Source organism: Sapajus apella, unplaced genomic scaffold, assembly GCF_009761245.1.
Source record: "Sapajus apella isolate SASKATOON/1434 unplaced genomic scaffold, GSC_monkey_1.0 scaffold2, whole genome shotgun sequence".
Taxonomy (NCBI): domain Eukaryota; kingdom Metazoa; phylum Chordata; class Mammalia; order Primates; family Cebidae; genus Sapajus; species Sapajus apella.
Genome location: NW_022436942.1, coordinates 66765363 through 66788069, shown reverse-complemented (window position 1 = coordinate 66788069; position 22707 = coordinate 66765363). Strand labels below are relative to the sequence as shown.

Sequence of the window (22707 nt, the reverse complement as noted above, 5' to 3'; positions counted from 1 at the left end):
TGATGAATACTCAGCATGAAGCTCCCCTTCCTCAAATGCCTTAAAGTTGCTTTAGCCTGTGAGAAGAATGGCAGCCATGTTCTTGGTCCACTGTGGCTACAGGAAGTAGAAGTTGGCAGGGCTCTCTATAGACCCGAGGTGCCAATGGTCAGCCAGAAGGCGCGTGGTGGTCTGTTTATGACCGACTTGTTTTCTCACTCGGGCCACCTCGATTCTTTGCCAGTAGACCTGAAGGTCAGCATGCCTGCCCCAGACAGCAAGCCAGACCTCGTCTGGGGGGAACTTCCATTTTTTTTTAAGGTCACTTCCCTTGCTGTACTTGGTATTCTGCATCCAGAAAAACTCTTTATTGGCTCTTCAGAATCTGTTAACTCTAAGTGGCCCCTTCTCTTTCTGCTGGCACATTAAGTATTCTAGTGTTGGCACTGAGTCCTGGACGTGAGTCATCGCCAAGCGTATACCTTTCCTGCTTCAGACGGGCAACCCTTGATGTCCAGGCTGGACAGTGCCCTTTGTGCTCTTTTGTTTGTTTAAAAGAAGTCCCTTGCCAAAGAATGTAGGGCTGGCAGTCCTTTCCTGCGAGAAGGGGGTGTGTGCATGGTGAACAGCCTTTCCAGGGGACAGTCTGGCAAGTGTGTCAAAAGTCTTAAATGTTTTCTTAAGACCCAAGGTTCTCAACTCTGGGAATTTTGTCCCAGGGAACTAGTGGGAGGTATATTCAGGAATTAATAGAGTAAAAATCACCTCTGCAGAAGAGGATCAGTTAAGTTACTTGTCACATTCATATGTTATAATACTGTTTAGTTATTTAAAGTCATTTAAAAAGAGTATTGAATAGGAAACATTAAAAAAATAGTAAAACAGAGTCAATTCCAACTTGGGTTTAAAAAAAGATACCTACCTAGGTTGAAGCATGAAAGTATATTATTTCTGGTGCTGGATGTCACTACCAACTTTCATCTGTGTATCCCAGTGCCCCACAGTGAATTGCGTTGCTGATGTCAGCAGAAAAAGTAAAACTGTGCTTACAGAGAAATTCTCACCAGCTCTCTATCCCATGGAGTCACTGCAGTAAACAATGTTAGTTGGCTTATCCATTCAGAAGCTAGATGGGGAAGAAAGTGAAGTCCATTGGATCTCATAAGAGCATTCAGGATCAGAACTTCTAGTGAGAAGTCTAGGCTTCCTAATACAGATATGTAAAGCCACCCAGAACAGATGGCTTTGTATATTTATGTGTAGAATAAATACCAGAAATGTTATTTCTATAGAGAGGTAAAGTTGTGTCTAATTTCTATTTAATCCTATTTTTCTGAATTTATGAATTTCCTATAAATGTATTTATTCCCAGAAAGGCATTATTAAAATGAATGTATTAGTGATAAGTTAGTAATTATTAAGATAAGCATAAATCAGTGACAGTGTTTGAAATGGTACAGCAACATTTGGTTAGCTGTGGGGGCAGCAGGGACACCAATATACAGGAGTCCACAGTTAAACCTTTTCTTTTTCTATTTAGAAGAAAGTAAATCCCTTAGAATCTACACTTCAGATTAGAGAAAAAAATGTAAGTCCTAAAGCAATGGAATACATCACAAAGGAAAAGACAGATTGGCTGTATAAAAAATTACATAAGACTTCAATATGCCAGAAAATGAAGGTCACAGGAACTGGGAAATAGGTTTTCTTCCAACATAGTAAGGGCTAAGTATACTTTGATATGCTTAATCTCAGCTGCAGCTGCTGCCTCTGTTTGAAATGTGACGTGTGAAATGTTAAGTCCCAGGCAGCTGATGTGCAGATGGCAGCAGTCCTCCCTTCTGCGAGAACCGAGTCCACTAGCAAATGGCTTATCCTCAGCTATGAACTTTGGGGTGTGGGGTGGGAGTGTGTTCGCTAGGCGGTACTGGCCATGGTGTGCCGGGTGAAAGCTCCCCTGTGGGGAGTGTCAGGAGGGCTGTGTGGGAGATGGGAATGCACATCCCAAGATCCTTGAGGATAGGGTGGCTACTGAGTCAGTTGGATTGGCTGAAATGTGGAAGAAGGTGAGTTTAGAGAGGCAGATGGGATCCTTCAAATTCATTGTAGTTGGAGTTTAATGCATGTGAACGAAAATGGGTAAGAGGGCATATTTTATGAGCCTGAGTTGACTTAGGGGCAGATACAGAGTGAGGCACACGGCTGCCTGACAGGCTTCATGGTGAGGGCCTGGAAAGCAGTGTTGGGGCCATTGCCCAGGTCAGAAGTCAGAGGAGAAAGTTATTCCACTTCAGGACTCAACTTAGAAGGCAAGTAGACGGGTCTCTTCTGCTGTCAGAAAAAATCTGCACACTTGAGCTTGGACACTCACCACTGGGTGCTTAGTTTTGTTCTTTGAATAGCTTCCTCACATGGATCTCAAAGAGTAAGTGGACTTTTGGACTTCTGGTTGGTTTGGAGCAGAACTGGGGACAAGTGGCTCAGACAAAGGCCCACAGGCCATTGTAGGGGTAGAGAAAGAGTTGGGTTGCCAGAGAGGAGCAGTTATCTGTGTCTCCAAAGGAAAGAGCAGGGAGCGGGCCTGGTTACAGTGGAAAGGGATCTCACAGGGTGCCTGGGCCCCCAGAATGCTGCAGAATGCCGTCAGGGGGCTGGTTGCCAAGCTTGTCCAGGCTCATCTCCACTGGGTGCCTCTCAGGCCCCCAGCAGCAGGGCTCCCTTCCCTACAGCCCTGTGTCTTCTCATCACCCATTTCCTAATCTCTCCCCCACTAGGTAGAGTTAGATTTGTCTTGGCATTCACTGAGTGAGAGCTTGTAATTACAGTGCGAGTGTCACGGGGCTGGAGAGAACTGTAGTGCAGCAAGTGACCCCTGGTCCAGCCAGGGGAGGTGCTCAGGCTAATGCTTAGTGCCCTGAGGGAGTTCAGCAACAAGATCCAAGCTTGGGGGCTCTAGTGATGAAGTCTGAGAACTGGGAAGTGCCCATATGTGACAGGGAGCTATTGCAGATTCATTTCCATGCGGAGATGCTATTTGGGTTGTTGAAGTTGTAATAATACCTCATGGCAAACAAAATCTTGGGCTGCTTTTCACCATCCCCACCTACAGCTTGCCAAATGCAAAATGAGCTTGTAACATCCTGAGCAGTGTCTTCAAGAGGCAGTGGTTCAGAATGCCTCATAAGCCACAAGGTGGAGATCCCATCTGGGCATCTGGCCACCTGCCAGGTGCCTCCCCCTGTAGACACCAGACCAGTGTCCGAACAGCCTTGTAACTGGTTTCTCTACTTCCAGCTGCCTGTTTCCTGTTTTACTTCTAGAATGATTTTTCTGTCAAGGTCTCCAAAAGTTGTTTACAGGAGGAAGTTCATGCCCTTCCACCTCTGAGCCTCCTTGATTCCCATTTCTTGTATCCCACACCCAGGCTGCCAGCAACTCGTGTGGGCTCTGGTTTCACAGTGCGTCCATAGCCCAGCTACTTCTTACACCTCCACAGTGACTTCCCTAGTCCGTGCCCCCATCATTTCTGCATGGACAGAGCCTCTATATTAGCGTTCTGCAGAAGAAGAGAACCAATAGGGTCTGTGGAGGAAGAGAGAGAGAGGTCGGGATGTATTATAAGGAATTGGCTCACATGATTACCAAGGCTGCTAATTCCAAGATCTGCAGTCAGCAAACAGAAAGACCCAGGAGAGCTGAGTTTTTCAATTCAGATCGGAAAGCAGCTAAAAACTGATGTCCCAGCTTGAAAGCAGTCAGGTAGGAGAAATTCTTTTTTTTTTTTTATTTTTTGAGACAGAGTCTCACTGTGTCACCCAGGTTGGAGTGCAGTGGTGCGATCTCGGCCCACTGCAGCCTCTGCCCCCACGTTCAAGCAATACTCCTGCCTTAAACTCCCAAGTAGCTGGGATTACAGGCATGTACCACAATGCCTGGCTAATTTTTGTATTTTTAGAGGAGACAGGGTTTTCCCCATGTTGGCCAGGCTTGTCTCAAACTCCTGACCTCGGGTAATCCACCTGCCTTGGCCTCCCAAAGTACCGAGATTACAGGCATGAGCCACTGCGCCTGGCGAGGAATTCCTTCTTACTCTTCCTTTTTGTGCTATTTAGGCCTTCAACTGAATGGATGCACACACCCACCCCAGGGAGAGCAACCTGCTTTCCTCAGCCCACAGATTCAAATGTTCATCTCATCCAGAAAACCCTCACAGACACACCCAGGGTAACGTGTGACAGATATTTGGGCACCCCATTGCCCAATCAAGTCGACAGGGTTAACAATCACAGCTTCCTAACCCAGCTTCCCCACCCACTTGAATCCGTTCTCAGAGCAGCAGCCATAGTCACCTTTGCGGGTATTAAGGCAGAGGAAGGCACACTAAAGCTCATGTTAACTCCAACCTGCTGGAAGCTTCCGTGTAGCCCACAGCTAAGGATGGTTTTTAAATGGTTGGGGGGAAAAACAAAAGTGACAAGTAAAAATTATATGAAATTCAAATTTCAGTGTCTATCAAAGTTTACTGGAACACACTGGCATTGTCTGTGGCTGCTTTTGCTCTATACTTGAGTTGAGTAGCTGCAACAGAGATTGGATGGCCACAAGACCTAAAATATTTATTGTATAACCCTTTAAGAAAAATCTCGTTGACTCCTTCAAACTCTCCATGGTTTCCCATTCTACTCAGAATAAAAGCTAAATCCTCGCCACTGGCTTAGGAGGCCCTGTGTTGCCTGCCCTGCCGCCCCTCACCCTCTCCTGATGTTCTCTTGTGTTCAGGAGGCATCCTGCCTCTGAGCTTCACATGTGCTGTTCTCTCGGGAGTGCCCAACCTTTCCCCACCTCCGGTGTCTGCACTTCTCAGCACTTCACCTGATCCCCATACATAAGTAATGCCCGTAGCACCATAGTACCACTGATAGCTGGTCTGTCATCTCATTGGAGTTTTGACTGTCTTCCCTGAATTGAATATAAGCCTCCTGAGAACAGGCACTGGTTTCCTTCTCCAGGATCCCAAGAATCTGGCATGATGTGTCAGTCAGTACTTACTAAATGACTCAATAGTTGAAAATATAGGCATTATCTGGGATGGGGGCACCTATTGCATTATCTGCTCAGCAGTACTTTGCTCACAGAATAAGACTGTTCTGGATCACAGTCAACTCCAGGTGACCTATGAGCCCCTTGGAACCATCATCAGTGGCATCAGATCTGGGTTTTCCTTTATGGGGGCCTGGGACCTGGGGAAGCCAGGGAGCATGCAGGCAGAACAGGTATGCAGTAAAGAAAGGGCTTCTGGGTCCCTGGAGCTCCCCAAGTCCATGCCTAAGGTCCAGCTGCATTTCTGATCTTAAATTTCATGAAATATCCCAGGACTCCTATTGCCAGGTCCCTGGCCCCCTCACACAACACCAAGATCTCTTCCCTAAAGACCCCCTTCTCAAGGGGTCTTTGAGGCCAGGTGATTGAGGATGTCTGCCAGAGACATGGATTCCTTCAGCCGCTACCCTCTGGGGAAGAATCACGGAGTCTGGAGTACATTTCTAAGATTTGTTTGCCCTCTGGCCTTCCAGGAGGTCTGAGACCAGCAGCTCTGGCCACTCCTGGCCCAAGCAGACCCAGTGAGCTGGGGAGCCCCTGTTCTCTTCCACTCTGGAGTTATGGCTTCATGCTGCAGTCTCCAGCCCAGAAACTGGTTCCTAGTGCCACCCAGATTTGCAACCAAAATCTGGGGCTGAAAGTGAACTCCCCAGAGCTCTGTTCCCACTTGAGAAAGAGAATTGAATCCTGGCAGGACCAGGCCTACAGTGACCATTTCCCCTTTGGATAATTCAAATCAGCAAGCTGTAGCCCATGAGCCCCCCTAGCAGCAGGGGAACAGGGAAGGCAGGCAGTTGAGTGTGGCTTCCCCTCCTCCCTTCTGGGCCTTGCTTGTGAGCAGCTCTGTTCTTATTCTATTTCATGAGACCTTTGCTTTAGTTCAAACAAAGGATCCCATTGTGAGTAAATTGAAAAGACCACTGCCCTGAGAAACAAGCGGCACCACCAGCCAGACTCCTGCTTTCCTTGGAGGAAGGAACGGGCTTTGCAGTGTGGCTGGGCTCCAGTCCACCTGTACCTTCCTGCGCTACCAGGGATCCTCAGCTGCCTGGGAGGGATAGTGACCACTGCGAAGGCAGGTGGGATTCTATGAGCGACATCACCCCGTTTTCCCCATATTCAGGGAAGCAGACACAAGTTCACAGAGGAAGCCGGCATCTTGTGGGGGACGGATAACAGTTCTGGCAAATTACAAATACATTATTAAAATCTCAGGCTGTACCTGGCCTGTCAGTTATTGTCCTTGCCTATCCACATATTTCTGGGATTCTACAAATGTTTAATGTTTCATTTTCTTTAATAACTGTACTGTTGACCAACCTAAGCTTGGCAATTACCAGGCTGAAGCTGAGTTTCGCTGGCCTTTGGCACCCACAGTTTCCTCTCTTTGTCTCTGTGGTATGAGGCTTTATTACAGCTGTGCTTGTCACTGGTGGGAACAGTTCCCCACCCCGAAACAACAAAGGAGCAAAATGCAATTAAATAGGCCACTGCACACGTGCAGCTGTACAGGCTGTGGTGTTGCCGCTTGGGACTCGAGGCCACCCTGAGGCTGCAGGCATTTTCATCCCTAGCGAATGGAAGGAAGCCTGAGTTTCGTGCATGGACGATCATTTAAGGAGGTTGCAGGCTGTTTGAATACCAAATCTTTAGTTGCTCAGGATCCACTTGCAACAGAGCTCCAAGCAGGAGCCCAGTGAGCCATGATTTTGCTTTAACATGGGGCTGTTCCAACAGTAACAGGCAGTTAGTTACAACCAGGGGCACATTTCTCCCAGACAACCCATGAACAGCCCTTGCTGCCCAGGCTAACCCGCTACTGGGCTCCAGTGTAGAGAGGAACCTAACACCCATTAGCTTTGCTGATTGCAGTCCCTGTTCCACATCCCAAGCAGTTCACATGGGGTTGAGAGGAGTAGGGAGCACTGGGTCCTCTTAGACCAGTCATAGCAGGCAAGGTCTCCAAGGAGGAGCTGGAATCATGTAACTCAACATATTTATTGTGATTTAACGCAGGCTCTGTCATAAGACACCCCAGGTTCAAACTCTGACTTTGTTATTTACTAGTTCTGTGACCTTAGGCAAGTTACTTAACCTCTCTGGACCATTTTTTTTTTCAATCTATAAAATGCGGACACTAATAGTACCTACCTCATGAGGCAGTTGTGACAATTAAACAAATTAGTAGACCACGCATAGTGGCTCACGCCTGTAATCCCAGCACTTTGGGAGGCAGAGGCAGGCGGATCACTTGAGGCCAGGAGTTTGAGACCAACCTGGCCAACATGGGGAAACCCTGTCTCTACTAAAAATACAAAAATTAGTGCAGTGTGGTGGTGGGTGCCTATAATCTCAGCTACTAGAGAGGCTGAGGCAGAATAGCTTGAACCCAGGAGGCAGAGGTTACAGTGAGCTGAGATTGTACCACTACACTCCAGCCTGGGTGACAGAGTGAGACTCTGTCTCAAAAAAATATAAAAATATATATATATATATATATATATATATGCCAAGGGCCTAGGACGGGGCCTGGCATGAAGAAGTGCCTGATAAATGTCAGCAGAAGTTATTGCTCAGTGCCAGGTGCTATGGTGAGCAAAACAGACCTGGTTTTCTTCTGGAGTTCCCAGGAGATAGACATTTATCCAGCAGGAAAGGGGCACAGGGCTCTGAGAGCATGAAGTGGGAGCAGCATGGTCAGAGTGGGCTTTTGCTGGGGAGGAGCACATGAACTGCACTCTGAAGAGTGAGTCGCAGTTGCCCCGGCAATGAGTAGTAAAGAGGGCTCTAGGCAGAAGGAACTGCTCTAGGCAGAGGTCCCGTGTTAGGATGAGACATAAGAGGAACTAAAAGAGGATGCCAGAGGGAGAACAAGGGAACGTGCGTTCTGAGATGAGGCTGGAGAGGAAGAAAGAGGTCAAGGCAGCGCCAGCCATTTTGGGGATTTGAGTGTTTGTTCTAAAAGCAATGGGGATCCATTGAATCCTGCATAGGGAGGTGAGATCCTGTACTTGGAGCAGGGGAGGGGCTTCTTATATATTGAGGGCTGGCATCCCAAGACCTGAAGCAAATTTTGCTCTGAAATTTTGAGGAAGATGGACTGAGGGAGTCAGAGGTGAGGCAGTTGGGATGTGCCCACATCTGAGCGCAACCTACTCTCAGATGTTTATTGAATTCTTGCCTCTTTCCACTCTAAGCATTCAAAGCTTCATTTTCCAAATGAGGCGAGCTCAGACAGCCCAAGCAAATTTCCTACAGCCACACAGCAAGCTCAAAGCAAAGACACAATTCTGATTCCCATGCCTGTGTTTTCCCCTGCCTACATTCAGTGTCCCTGGCTGGCGGTGGCTTTTGACCTGACCACGAACCTGTAGGCGCTGTGGGAGCAGGGATGGTGCTGACACTGTCAGTGGCTCATCCGAGCACCTGGCGCTTGTCAGGGCTCAATATATGTGCTCTGGACCGAGAAAGGCAATGTCATAGTCTTGAACACTGCATTCATTTATACACCAACTATGGCTGCTTTTCCCCTACCACAGATTTGAATCTCTGTGACAGATCCACAAGGCCAGAAAGATTTACTCTCCTGTTCTTTCCGGAATATGCTCTCTGATCCTTGTTCTATGTTATCAGTTGCTCTTTAGGAGTTTAGTTTATGATGTCTGAACAGGTTCCTGAACCTCTCCAGAAAATCTTCCATGGAGATGAAGCTGAGGAGCATTTGGAGAATTGATAGGACTAGCCCCATTGCTGGGGCAGAGGAGACCTTGGTGGGCAGCCCTAAGAAACATAATAGGGTGTGGGAGGAGCTGCCCCCAACAGACCCCAGAAGAAGAGAGAGAAAAGCTGCATTAAGCCTAGCCATCTCAACATCTAGGGTGCCCATAAAATCCTTGCCCTGCTTGAAATTGGTTTCCTGATAGAAGAAATAGGCATAGCTGGGTGTGGCGGCTCACACCTGTAATCCCAGCACTTTGGGAGATGGAGATGGGTGGATCCCCGAGGTCAGGAGTTCCAGATCAGCCTGGCCAACATGGTGAAACCTCGTTTCTATTAAAAATACAAAAATTAACTGGGCATGGTGGCACATGCCTGTAATCCCAGCTACTCAGGAGGCTGAGGCACGAGACTCACTTGAACCCAGGAGGCAGAGATTGCAGTGAGCCGAGACTGCACCACTGCACTCCAGTCTGGGCGACAGAGGGAGACTGTGTCTCAAAAAAAGTGAAATAGACATCATTATATACATTTTTCTATATACAAATATAGAAAAGAAAATATATTTAAAAGGCAAAGGCCATTCATAATTATGCCACCCAGAGACAGGTGGGCACTGTGAGCGTTTCTTTCAGTCTGTCCTCTCCGTGCCCAAGCGCACTTGAATTATGCTGTTTATGTACTTCTGTACCCTCTCTTTTTTGCCTAACAGTTCTTGAGTGCTTTATAAGCATTCAATATAAATATGACTTTATTTCCGTAGCATGGGAGTCTGTGTTTTTTCCCAATATTTCTCTTACCTCAGATATCATTGGTTCAGTCTTGGAAGGCACTTTGGAATATTTTTTCTGGGCATCATTCCTAGAAGCAGAAACATGTTCACTTTGAATCTTTGACTCTCACAGATGTCAGGTGTGGTGAAATGTGGTTTTATGGTCTTCACACAGATGACATACACCAGAATTCTCTTAACAGTATTTGCTCCTCTGAGAAGGAAATTTTGCTGCTCCAGTCTCACCTTCAGATAGATTACTTGGAGCTGGGCATGGTGGTATGTGCCTGTAACAGCTATTTGGGAGACTGAGGTGGGAGGATTTCTTGAGACCAGGAGTTCGAGGCTGCAGCGAGCTATGATCACACCACTGCGCTCCAGATTGGGCCACAGAACAAGATCCTATCACACACGTACACAGACGAAATAGCTGACCCGCAGCTAAGCCACTCCTTTTTCCTTACATATAGTACTTGCCGATGTGCCTGAGCTCGCCATTCAGCCTGCACCATCCCAGGCTAGGGGTTAAGATCAAGAGCTTTATTCCATCTGCCTGGGTTTGAGTCCTGGCTCTGCCATTACTCTGTGTGACCTTGAACAAGGCACGTTCTCCCTCTGAGCTCCAGCTTCCTCGTTTCTGAAGGCAGCTTCAAGGATTATATGAGCTGATAAACGCAAAACACTTAGCACAGGGTCTGGCATTGACCACAGGCTCAGGAAATGTTAAACGTTTGTGTTGTGAGGCTTTGCAGGTGACGAAACTATTCAACTCTGCCGCCGCAACATGAAAGCAGCCATAGACGATGTGCATACACCAATGAGTGTGGCTGTGTCCCAAGAAAACTTTATCTATGGAAACGGAATCTAGAATTTCACAGTTTTCACAAAACATTTTCCAACCACTTAAAAATGTAACCACCATTCTTAGCTCACAAGCTGCACAAAACCACAAGGCAGGCTGGATGTGACAGACAGCTTGGAACTCACGTCCGCTAATCAGAGAGTGACCTCCAGGCGGACTTCGTTCTGTCTGGAGTTTCTCAGTCCCCTGTCCCTGAAGGCTGGCTATTCTCAAACCTGCTGGGGAAGAGTGAGGAGCCTGGGTTCTAGGTGTCTCACTTCCCCTCTTGGGGCCTCATTTCCCTCTCTGTGGGCGGGGTGAGATTTTGGCTCTTTCCAGCTGCAGCTTCCTAAGGTGGCTGAGACTCTGCCATGGCGAGCACATGCTGGGTCTCTGGTTTTCATTTTAAAACAACCTGTGTGCAGGCCAGGCACGGTGGCTCACGCCTGTAATCCCAGCACTTTTGGAGTCCGAAGTGGGCATATCACAAGATCAAGAGATCCAGACCATCCTGGCCGACATAGTGAAACCCCGTCTCTATTAAAAATACAAAAAAATTAGCCCAGCGTGGTGGCACATGCCTGTAGTCCCAGCTACGGGAGGCTGAGGCAGGACAGTCGCTTGAACCCAGGAGGCGGATGTTGCAGTGAGCCGAGATCCCGCCACTATACTCCAGCCTGGGTGACAGAGCGAGACTCTGTCTTAAAAACAAAACAAACAGAAACAACAACAAAAAACCTGTGTGTAAGGCAAGATATGAATATCTTTCTATGCATGTCCTGAGCCCCTGCCTGGCGCAAAGTCGAAGGGCAGACCCTGGGAGTCCCCTATTCCCTCCTTTCCCGAAGTGTCTGGGTGTTCCCAGGCCTCCCAGCCTTTGCCTCTGCTGTGCTCTCTGCCTGGGATGCCCACCCGGCTTGTCACCTCAAGTGCCACTTCTCCTTGGAAGATCCTCTTTTAACGTCCCTCCCCGACCCAGGATGGAAGGAGAGGCCCCTCCCTTGCTCACCACAGGACGGCACTGACTGCGCTGTGTCACTGTGGCATAATGTTCTGTTGACTTGTTTACTCGCCGGCCTCCCCAGTGAATGAAGGGCTACTGGAGGGCTGCAGCCTAGAATTGCTGGCCTTTGGACCTCAGGGCATGCAGTCTGGAGTGCCAGAGTTGGTCAAATGAACCAATCGAGGATGAAGAAATAAGATAAGCAGGGCTTGACCTTGTGGAAGCTGTAGTCCAGCTCCCTAGAGAGGCTCTTGGTTGCAGCTAAAAGGGCCCCTGCTGTGGTTGTAGAGAGAGTGTTTGAGTCCCGAAAGAAGAAATGCACCATAGTTACAAACCCTTTGAAGGTCTGTGTTTTGTTTTCTACTCCCCAACCACCTCCACTCCCTCCCACCCACCGCCAATCTTGGGCAAGAAGCAAGACCATTCTCCCCTTTCTCTAGTCACTCCTGTCCTTCAGGGGGTCTCCTCTGGCCCCTGCTTTCCATTGTCACTGGAGTAATGCTGTGGCCTTTCTCGGTTTGGGCCCTACCCCCGACCGAAGAACGTCTCCCCACAGAGTTTCCACTTGGTTCTTGGTGTTTTCACAGTTACGGGAATCCAAGAGCAATGTCAGACCCAGCAGGTACCTGTCTCTCTCCCCACCCCGGCTTGATCAACGTTGTCACCAAAGCTGTCACAAACAAGGGGGTGTGGGCTGTCACGTGGCCCTGCCTGAGTAACCGCATTCTCGCTTCCTTCTTCCACACACGGCCATTGGGGGTTGCTTGGGTCCCAGACTGCTGCAGGGGGTGCCACAGCAGTGCCCGACAGCGTAGGCTGAGTCCTCGTCACTAAAGCAGAGAAGCTACTTCTTCTGGGCCCACGAGGCAGCTGTCCCATGCTCTGCTGAGCACGGTGGTAAGTGTTGGCTTGCAAAACCACAGGGAGTGGCTGGAGGTCCCCATGGGCCAGGGGCCTGTCTCATAGCTGCTGGCAGGCCCGGGCAGGACCTCCAGGCCCTTCCTGAACTGCAGCCCCTGGGGAGGGCGAACTGAGGCTCCTCTGGCTCAAGACTAAAGTCTTCCTGGAGTCTGTGGCCTTATTCTGGTGTCTCTTCTGAATCCTGCTCCTGCTTTTTTTTCCTTTTTAAGACAAGGTCTTACTCTGCCACCCAGGCTGGAGTGCAGTTGTACGATCACGGATCAAGGCTGGAGTGCAGTGGTACGATCACGGATCACTGCAGCCTCAAACTCCTAGGCACAAATGATCCTCCCACCTCAGCCTCCTGAGTAGGTGGGACTACAGACACACACCGCCTCATGCAGCTAATATTTTTACTTTTCCTAGAGATGGGGTCTCACTTGGGTGCGCAGGCTGGTCTCAAACTCCTGGCCTCAAGCCTTTTGCCTCAGCCTCCCAAAGCACTGAAATTACGGCGTGACCCACCACCCCCAGCCTCCCGTTAACCTCCTTCCCTCCCAGCCACTTTGCCTGCAGCTTCCGGCTTGGGGGCATTCTGAAAATCAGAGAAACCATGAGTGTTTCTCTAGAAATTATCCTACCCTCTCCTTTCCTGCATGGGAAACTGAGGCCTGGAGAGGTGAAAGGATTTGTTTAGGGGCAGAGCTGAGATTAGGTCTGGAAGATTCCAGAAAGTAGAGGGAGTGCAGGATTTGTCTTGAAGCTGCACATGTTAGGCCGGGCATGGTGGCTCACGCCTGTAATCCCAGCACTTTGGGAGGCCGAAGTGGGCAGATCACAAGGTCAGGAGATCGAGACCATCCTGGGTTACATGGTGAAACCCTGCCTCTAAAAAAGCAAAAAAAAAAAAAAAGCTACATATATTATGGACACATAAAAAAGTTGTTTTCAGAGAAAGATGCATTCTTCCCCCTTTTTATAAGACTGAGAAAATGACTCTTGTCTGTGGCAAACTATGAAAATATTAGAATTAGGATACTATTGTTAGCAAAATGGAAAAAATAATAATAATTAGAATACTTGGCCGGGTGCGGTGGCTCACGTCTGTAATCCCAGCACTTTGGGAGGCTGAGGCAGGTGGGTCGCCTGAGCTCAGGAATTCGAGACCAACCTGGGCAACATGGTGAAACCCCAGCTCTACCAAAAATATAAAAAATTAGCCAGGCGGAATGGTGCGTGCCTGTGGTCTCAGCTACTTGGGAGGCAGAGGTGGGGGGATCAGTTGAGCCTGGGAAGGGAGGCTGCAGTGAGCTGAGATCGTGCCCTACACTCCAACCTGGGTGTTGGAGTGAGACCCCGTCCCCCCAAAAAAAAAAAAAATTAGACTACTCTTATTAATTGGTATTTGAGATGCTTTCAGGACACTAAAAGGAAATGGTGGGGGCCAGTTGTGCCCCGCTGTACACACGTTCACACACTCTCCCTCCATATTATCTACATCCGGGCTTCTGCTGCCTGGAATTCTCTCCCTTTCCTCTTACTTCCGTTTTCCTTTTTTTCCCCACCTCAGACTTTCAGGGCCCCAGATCCAGGCCCCTCAGTGTGTCAGGGCTTCAGAAGGTGGCTCCCAGGCCCTCGGACGCCCCCAGAGTCGCTTCCTCTGGGGTTGCCTGGGGAGGCCGCGCCCTGGGTGGTTGATGCCTCCCTCAACATCCTTGGCCAGCAGCCAGGGGAGTTGAATCTCAGATGGCGGAAGGGCTGGGCCGCCAGGCTGGGCCCGGAGTGGGGCATTCAGAAGAGCTGGGGAATCAGTCATCTGAGAACCTTGGAGAGTGGACAGTGCCCCTTTTACAGATGAGAACACTGAGGCTTGAAGGGGAGAAGCGGCTGCCTTTGGCAGAGTGGTTATGGCTGCAGGACGCTCATGGAGTTCGTGGTGACCCCAGGCCTGTGTCTTGATCTCCTTTGCGAGCTTGAACAGGAAGATGGCAGTGGGGCCAGTAGTCTAGACGAAGATAAGATGGCAGGTGTGTGTGTGTTGGGGGTCTGTGGTTGTTGATCTGTCTGTCTACATGGGGTTCTCTGGAAAATGGTTTAAAGACAGTTGTTCAACTAAAATCAGATGTAGGTCTCATTGAATTCATTTGTGCCAAGCAAGTATCTTACCTCTGCTTTATCAGGCCAGCAAATTTGGGTTCCAACAGGAGTAACTTGGTTCTTGGCGGAGTTGGCGGGGGGATAACGCAAAAAAATCTCAACTAACACTGAACTGCCAAACATCAAACAGATATACAGCATGTCTGTGCTATGAACATTTCATGAGGGCCGGGTGTGGTGGCTCACACCTGTAATCCCAGCACCTTTGGAGGCCAAGGCCGGCAGATCACGAGGTCAGGAGATCGAGACCATCCTGGCTAACATGGGGAAACCCCGTCTCTACAAAAAATACAAAAAATTAGCTGGGCTTGGTGGCATGCTCCTGTAGTCCCAGCTACTCGTGAGGCTGAGGCAGGAGAATCACTTGAACCTGAGAAGTGAAGGTTGCAGTGAGCCGAGACAGTGCCACTGCATTCCAGCCTAAAAAATTTCGTGAGGAGGGCTGGGCACGGTGGCTCACGGCTGTAAATCCCAGCACTTTTGGAGGCCCAAGCAGGAGTTTGAGACCAACCTGGGCAACATGGAGAAAACCCAACTCTACAAAAATTTAAAAATAGCTGGGTCTGGTGGCATGCACCTGTAGTCTTAGCTACCTGAGAGTTCAAGGCTTCAGTAAGCTGTGATTGCACCACTGTACTCCAGCCTGGGCAACAGAGCAAGACCTTATCTCTAAAAGTAAATAAGTAAATAAGTAAACATTTCATGAGGGGGATGGTGAGTAGGGAAAAATTGTCTACAGAGGCTCCCTGCTGTGAGCTGGGGTAGATGATGGAACGAGGTTGGAAAGCGTCAGCTGGTAAATGTCGTGTGAAAAGTGTGAAGACAGCATGTGCTGTGCAGTTCTGGGCATGGTCCCCTGCCTCAGTCACAGGACCTGTCCTGCAGAGGCATTTAGTGAGGCCCCTGGGGCTGCCAGGAGACCCAGGAGAGCTCCTGCCCTCCAAAACCTTGTGGTCTGGTGGGAGCAGCAGAGCAGACAGCCTCGGTGGCTTTGAGCCACTGAGATAAGCATTGAGAGAGGTGTGTGCCTGCTCATCGGCCAGATCCCAGGACTGTGGCCCGATCAGCAAGATAGCTGTGCTTCCTGTCCCCTGGAAGTTTAGGGGCCAATGTGAATACATTTTTAGAAAGTAAATGAACAGTTAAAATGGTTAAACACAGGAGATGACTCATCATGCCTGGGGCAATCCGGAAAGGCTTCTGGGAGGACGGGGCATTCTCCTGGCCCTCTTCAACCCACAACAACCCCATGAAAAGCAGGTGCTATCCATGTGTCTTTGTATTCCAGCGAAGGAACCCACAGCTCAGAGAGGTGAGGTGAGTTGCCCAAGGTCACACGGCTTGTAAGGGACAGAGCTGGGATTGACCTGGTTTGATATGGCTCCCAGGGCAGGGCCTGTCCTGTCCACCCAGACTTAGATCTGCTCTGGGATCCGGGAGACATATGCACCTCAGTTATTGGGGGCCTTTTCTTCTATTGATGACTACTTGACCCAAATCCTGAGATGCTCAGTCTTTTGAAGTTTAACATTCCAAGATCCTTCCGGCTGTGACCTGCAGTTTCAGGATTCTCAGTTAGAGGTTTTCAGCGGCTTGGAGCCCCACAGGTATCTTTCCTGAGCAGCTCAGGGCGGACACACGGCGGGGTCTCTGGAGTTGGAGCCTGGGCCCCTGTAGCCTGCTCCTCCAAACAGACTGGATGGGGCCACGTGGGGTCCAGATGGGGCCTGGGGCAGAAGCAGCCTGGTTTTAGGGTGAAAGATGCAAAATGAGCAGTCTCTGACCTACTCCGCTAGGCAAGCATCAAGACAAACAGGATACGGCCACCGGAGACCCCTGCCCTGGCCCCGCTCCGTGGGACTGTTTTTCTGCCTTCCAGGGAGAGGAGAGGTGGAAGATGGGGCCTGGACATGACCCCCTGACTCTGGGCTTTGCTTGCTCATCTGTGTGATGGGTGGCCTTAGAGCCAGTGAACATGGGAGTGAGGAGAAATGAGGTCGCCAGGCAGCAAAAGGATGAAATCGTCCCTCCAAGGCACGGGCTTTCACAACCCGCATTTTTGTTGTATAATAATTTACTGTAGCAAATATTAAGGCGGCATTATGCTACCTGCCATCCATAGTGAGAAAACTCCTCCACATTCTACCTGTGTGGCCCAAGCTGAGACAAAAACTCTCAGAGCCTGGGGTTTTCTTTTCTTTCATTTAAAAAAAAAAAAAATACTGGACACGGTGGCTCAAGTCTGTAATCTCAGCACTTTGGGAGGCCGAGGTGGGCGGATCACTTGAGGTCAGGAGTTCGAGACCAGCCTGACCCCATCTCTACTAAAAATACAAAATTAGCCAGGCGTGGTGGCACATGCCCGTAATCCCAGCTACTTGGGAGGCTGAGGCAAAAGAATCACTTAAACCCGGGAGGTGGAGGTTGTGGTGAGCCAAGATTGCGCCATTGCACTCCAGCCTGGGAAACGAGCGAAACTCCTCAAAAAAAAAAAAAAAAGTTTTTATTTCTTAGAGACAAGGTCTTGCTCTGTCACCAGGCTGGAGTGCAGTAGTACCATCATAGCTCACTGCAGCCTCGACCTGGGCTCAAGCTGTCCTCTGGCCTCAGCTTCTTGAGTACCTGGGATTACAGTCATGCACCAGCACACCTGGCTAATTTTTAAATGTTTTGTAGAGACAGGGTTCTCTCACTACATTGCCCAGGCTGGTCTTGAACCCCTGGCTTCAAGTCATCCTCCTCCCTCAGCCTCCCAAAGTGCTAGCAGTACAAGCTAGAGGCACCGTGCCCGGCTGAGACTCAGGTTTTCTTCCTGTTAGATGGGCTGATGCCTGCTCAGCTGAGGCCTGGCTCCAGGCTGCTGTGTCTTGAAGCCCATGGAATGGCAGGGACCAGGCTGGGGTGACCAACACACCCCCATCCCCAGTTTGCCTAGGAGTGAGGGGTTTTTGGGGATGAGGGACTCTCAGTACTGACACCAGGAGCATGTGGGATAAGGTGCCTGCTTTAGACGGGCCCAGGAAAGGAGACGTGTGGTTTCCCAGCGCACCAGGTCCTATCACAACTGCTACGGAGCTCTCCGCTTTCTGAAAGCCCGAATGCCCACAGGGAAGGGAGGGAGGTCGCCATCTCCACACCCTCTGAGTCTGAGCCCTCCCTTTCTTCTGCTCCTCTGCCTGCAGCCCCGAAAAGGGTCCCCAAGTAAAGTACCCCCTGCTGGAAGCCAGCATCTGGGACCTTCCATACACTCATTCAATTCTCATGATGATTTTTTTGAGCAATATTGCCTGTTTGACAATGAGGAAGCTGAGGCTTAGAGAGGGAGAAGCAACTTGCCTGAGTTTACACAGCCACTAAGTGGGGGTGAGTGTGGGATTCAGGCCCCAGACTCTCCACCCCAGGCTGTCTCTGTGTGCAGGAGGCTGTGGTGATGGGTGTAGGGGAGGGTCAGCCACAGGGACAGCTCACCTGAAGAACACGGCCCCAGAGCCCTCTGTGTTATGCTCCCAGCCTCTGGGCTGCAGCAAGTCCTGTCCTGATTCACCTAGATGCCCCCCTCGACCGGGGAACCCGGGGGGCCAGGCCTTGCAATTTTGCCCCTGCCCTCTCTGCTTCCAGGAACTGGCTGAGAGCTTTGCCTTCTAGGAAATGAGAACTGCCTAAGTAGGGGTTGGTGGCTGTGAGTGTGTTCATAACGATGAAATATGTCTCCAAGCTGGTGGCTTCTTCCTAAAGTCCCTGCCCCAGAAAAGTGGGGCCAAGCTCGGGGGGTAGATTCTTACCCCAGATAGGAACTCTACCCCAAAGAAACTCTGCTGCCCTGAAGGTAAATTGGTAAGCAAAGGTGTGTGTGTGTGTGTGTGTGTGTGTGTGTGTGTGTGTGTGTGTGTGTTACATTTATTAAGCACCTATCAGAAGCCTGGAACTTTTGTCTTTTTGTTTTGCTTTGTTTTGTTTTTACACAGGGTCTCACTCTGTCACCCAGGCTGGAGTGCAGTAGCACGATCTCAGCTCACTGCAGTCTCAACCCCCAGGCTTAAGCAATCCTCCTGCCTTAGCCTCCTGAGTAGCTGAGACTACAGGCGTGCATTACTATGCCTGGCTAATTTTCCTATTTAAAATTTTTAAAATTTATTTTTGAGAATTTTGTCATCCAGGCTGGAGTGCAGTGGCACAATCACGGCTCACTGCAGCCTCGATCACCCCAGGCTCAGGCAGTTCTCCCATCTCAGCCTCCAAGACTGAGCAGCTGGGACCACAGGGGAGCACTACAGGGGAGCACCACGGGGGAGCACCACGGGGGAGCACCACAGGGGAGCACCACCACTGCTGGCTAATTTTTTTGTGTGTTTCATTGAGACGGGGTTTCACCATGGTGCCCAGGCTGGTCAGGAATTCTTTAGCTCAAGCCATCCACCTGTCTTGGCCTCCCAAAGTCCTGGGATTATAGGAATGAGCCACCATGCCTGGCCTAATTTTTCTATTTGTGTCAGGCTGGGTGTCTCACTATGTTGCCCTGGCTACTCTTGAACTCATGGGCCCAAGTGACCCGCCCACCTCAGCTTCCCAAAGTCCTGGGATGATAGGCGTGAGCTGCCACGCCCACCAGCCTGGAATTTTTGAACCCAACCACTTGTTGCATTCTCTCAGCAGTCCTATGAGAAGGGCGCTGTTTCTTATCTCCATTTCACAGGTGGGAAAACGGAAGCTCAGGGAAGCAAGCATCCGTGCCAAGGTCACACAGCTTGTAAAGGGCAAAGCTGGGACTTGAACAGCCTTGTTATCTGAATCCATAGACTACGCTTTCAACCCTATGCCCTGCACGGCACCTGGTAAGTATGTGGCTGGCCTTTCTGGAGGGCATAGCTTTCAAGCTCCCGCTTTTTCTTGCTGTGTCCTTCCTCGCCCACCCACGTCCACAAGCCCAGTCTTTTGTCTCCTCAACTAGGTCGGGTCTCTCCTGACAGCTTTACGCCTTCCTGAACCTCACTGAGTTTCAATCTGATCTTGACCTCCCACCTCTCACTTCACGTCTCTGAACCTCAGTGTCATCCTTGATAAAATGGGCATGACTGTGAGGGTGCAAATGTCATCAAGTTTGGATTAAGACATTATTTTTATTTTTTAGACAGAGTTTTGCTCTTGTTTCGCAGGCTGGAGTGCAGCGGCGTGATCTTGGCTCACTGCAACCTCTGCCTCCCAGGTTCAAGCAATTCTCCTGCCTCAGCCTCCCGAGTAGCTGGGATTACAGGGAATTGCCACCACGCCTGGCTAATTTTTGTATTTTTGGTAGAGACAGGGTTTCACATGTTGGCCGGGCTAGTCTTGAACTCCTGACCTCAGGTGATCAGCTCACCTCGGCCTCCCAAAGTGCTGGGATTACAGACGTGAGCCACTGCACCCACCCTAAGAAATTATTATTATTATTACTACTTTATTATTATTATTATTATTATTTGAGACAGAGTCTCAGTCTGTTGCCAGGCTGGAGTGCAGTGGTGTGATCTCAGCTCACTGCAACCTCTGCCTCCCAGGTTCAAGCAATTCTCCTGCCTCAGCCTCCCGAGTAGCTGGGACTGCAGATGTGCACCACCACGCCCAGCTAATTTTTATATTTTCAGATGGGGTTTCATCATGTTAGCCAGGATGGGCTTGATCTATTGACTTGATGATCTGCCTGCCTCAGCCTCCCAAAGTGCCGGGATTACAGGGTTGAGCTACTATGCATGGCCTCTAAGAAATTATTTTAAGATGTGGGCTGGGTGTGGTGGCTCATGCCTGTGATCTCAATGCTTTGGGAGGCCGAGGCAGGATTGTTTGAGGCCAGGAATTTGAGACCAGTCTGGACAACATAGCAAGACCTTTTCTCTACAAAAAAATTTAAAAATTAGCCGGGTGTGGTGCCATGTACAACTAGTTCCTACTACTCAGGAGGCTGAGGTGGGAGGATCACCTGAGCCCAGGAGGTTAGGGCTGCAGTGAGCTATGATTGCACTACTGCACTCCAGATGGGGTGAAAAGTGAGACTGTGTCTCTAAAATAAATAAGTAAATCAATAAATAGAAATAAATTAGTTTAAGATGTCATCAGATTTGCATGTTTGAAACCAACATAGGCCAGGTATTGGCTCACACCCTTTAATCCCAGCACTTTGGGAGGCTAAGGCGGGGAGATCTCTGAGGTCAGGAGTTTGAGACCAGCCTGGCCAACATGGTGAAACCCCATCTCTACTAAAAATACAAAAATTAGCTAGGCACAGTGGCGTGCGCCTGTAGTCCCAGCCACTTGGGAGGCTGCGGGAGGAGAATTGCTTGAAGCTGGGAAGCGGAGGTTGCAGTGAGCTGAGATTATGCCTTTCTGGCTCCCTGGTAGGGAGGACAATGTAGAGTCTCTGAATAGACAGTGTCCTACCCACAGGCACACTCAATGACTCTAAGCTCCCTGAGAGCAGGGTTGTTCTGAAAGTTTTGAGTTTTCTCCTGGCCATGGAGAGTGTAGTTAAATGGCTCTGGGCCCTTAAAGACTTACGGTACAGGTTGACTGAAAGAACTAAATATCAACCAACCTTTGCTGAGAAGTTGCCATGCAAACAAAGTGCTAAGGGTCTTGCATACATCCCCTCACTTTAGCCTCACAATAGCCTATGAAGTAGGCACTGTCATCCCTGTTGTGCATTGTGCAAGTGAGGACACCACCAAAGGGAATAGGACCAAGCCAAGACATTGAGAAGGAATGAGACAAACTGAGACTCTGAGGACTGGCAAGGGCTGTGGAGGGTGGAAGCCAAGATAGGAAAAAGAGAGACATGTAGAGGTGGCATGGCAGTGGGCAGGGAGGGGGTAGCCGGCAGAATCAGACTCCAGGAGGCCTCGATGTCCAATAAGCACTTTTATCTGGGAGGTCTGTCATTTCCGAACTCTTCTGCTTGTGGACTTTGTAATGGGCAGTTAATCTATTTATGAATTCTATACAGGTACCACTTTATTCTTATGATAGATTATAAATAGATGCAACAATATAAATTAAGAAGGAGTGACATGAGGCTGGGCACAGTGGCTCCTGCCTATAATCCCAGAACTGTGGGAGACCAAGGTGGGCGGATCAGTTGAGGCCAGGAGTTGGAGACCAGCCTGGCCAACATGGTGAGACCCCATCTCTACTAAAAATACAAAAATCAGCTGGGCACAGTGGCTCATGCCTGTAGTCCCAACTACTCAGGAGGCTGAGACAGGAGAATCATTTGAACCTGAGAGGTGGAGGTTGCAGTGGGCCGAGATTGTGCCACTGCACTCCAGAGTAAGTGTCAAAGTGAGACTCTACCTCAAACAAACAAACAAAAAAAGAGTGACATGAAAAGCTAATAGAACTAGAAGCACTAATTCTTTCTATACCCCAAATGGATTGTCTTGTCCACAAATAAAATGTCTTAACCAAAAAGAAGAGAGAGGCAAATTGATTTCTATGCACCATCTAGAAGTTAAAGGGCCTTCCTGCATAGCTTTATTCATGTTGATTAGTAATAATAATAAGTGCTACAGGATGAGGGTCTTCTCCATACCCGGCATGTCAGGGATGCCTGGGGAAGCCTAAATCTCCAGTCCCTGCTCCAGACCAGACATACTTCCCACTATGGCAGTAGAGGGTGGTGGTCTAGGGTGCTTGCTAAGCCGTGGGTGAAGCTGTCTTGATGTCCCTCCACCCACTGTCTCCCCCCAGGTGCCATGCCTCTGAAACTCCTCCTGCTGCTGATCCTGCTGGGCCCTAGCAGCAGCTTGCAGCCGTGGGACCCCTGGGCAGATGGAGCCAAGAAAGCCCTGGGCCCCCTGCTTGCCCGGGGCCGGAGACAGGCCACTGAAGATTATGACCTGTATGATGAGCCTGTGCCGGAAACAGAGGCTCCAGAAATACTGAATAACATCACCAACGCCCCTCTTCTGACTGGGCCTGGAACTCCTGAGCCCACCACCGTGGAGTTAGAAGGACTGAGGCCTTCTATTGGCCTGGATGCAGGAGGGGCAGTCACAGAGCTGGGCACGGAGCTATCCAACATGGGGACCCTGTCCATGGAGCCAGCAGCCATGGAGGTACAGACCACTCAACCGGCAGCCACAGAGGCACAGACCACTCATCCGGTGGCCACGGAGGCACAGACCACTCCACTGGCAGTCACAGAGGCACAGACCACTCCACTGGCAGCCACAGAGGCACAGACCACTCAACCGGCAGCCACAGAGGCAC

The 22707-nt window shown here is 49.8% G+C and overlaps 1 protein-coding gene and 1 long non-coding RNA gene across 10 annotated transcripts in view; one reads left to right on the top strand and one right to left on the bottom strand.

Moving 5' to 3' along the window:
• Positions 1 to 1787: 1787 nt before the first annotated feature.
• On the bottom strand, positions 1788 to 10846 carry LOC116566378. Its single transcript, XR_004275843.1, has 3 exons — positions 10556 to 10846; positions 9597 to 9657; positions 1788 to 2028 (listed from the first exon to the last, which is right to left on the bottom strand). It is a non-coding gene; the product is annotated as an uncharacterized LOC116566378 (long non-coding RNA).
• A 1248-nt stretch (positions 10847 to 12094) lies between these two features.
• The window catches only part of SELPLG (selectin P ligand), a 12266-nt gene continuing 1653 nt past the window's right edge, over positions 12095 to 22707 (top strand). Inside the window, exons 1-4 of one of the 9 annotated variants that reach the window (XM_032300521.1) lie at positions 12142 to 12309; positions 14167 to 14339; positions 22186 to 22553; positions 22644 to 22703. In XM_032300521.1, coding sequence (XP_032156412.1) covers positions 14237 to 14339; positions 22186 to 22553; positions 22644 to 22703 — 531 coding nt within the window. In that variant the 5' untranslated portion in view covers positions 12142 to 12309; positions 14167 to 14236. Of the gene's footprint in view, positions 12310 to 14166; positions 14340 to 15088; positions 15787 to 17238; positions 18296 to 19162; positions 19302 to 22185; positions 22704 to 22707 lie in introns of those variants that run through there. The other 8 variants (XM_032300496.1, XM_032300558.1, XM_032300504.1 and 5 more) reach the window with 8 other exon arrangements.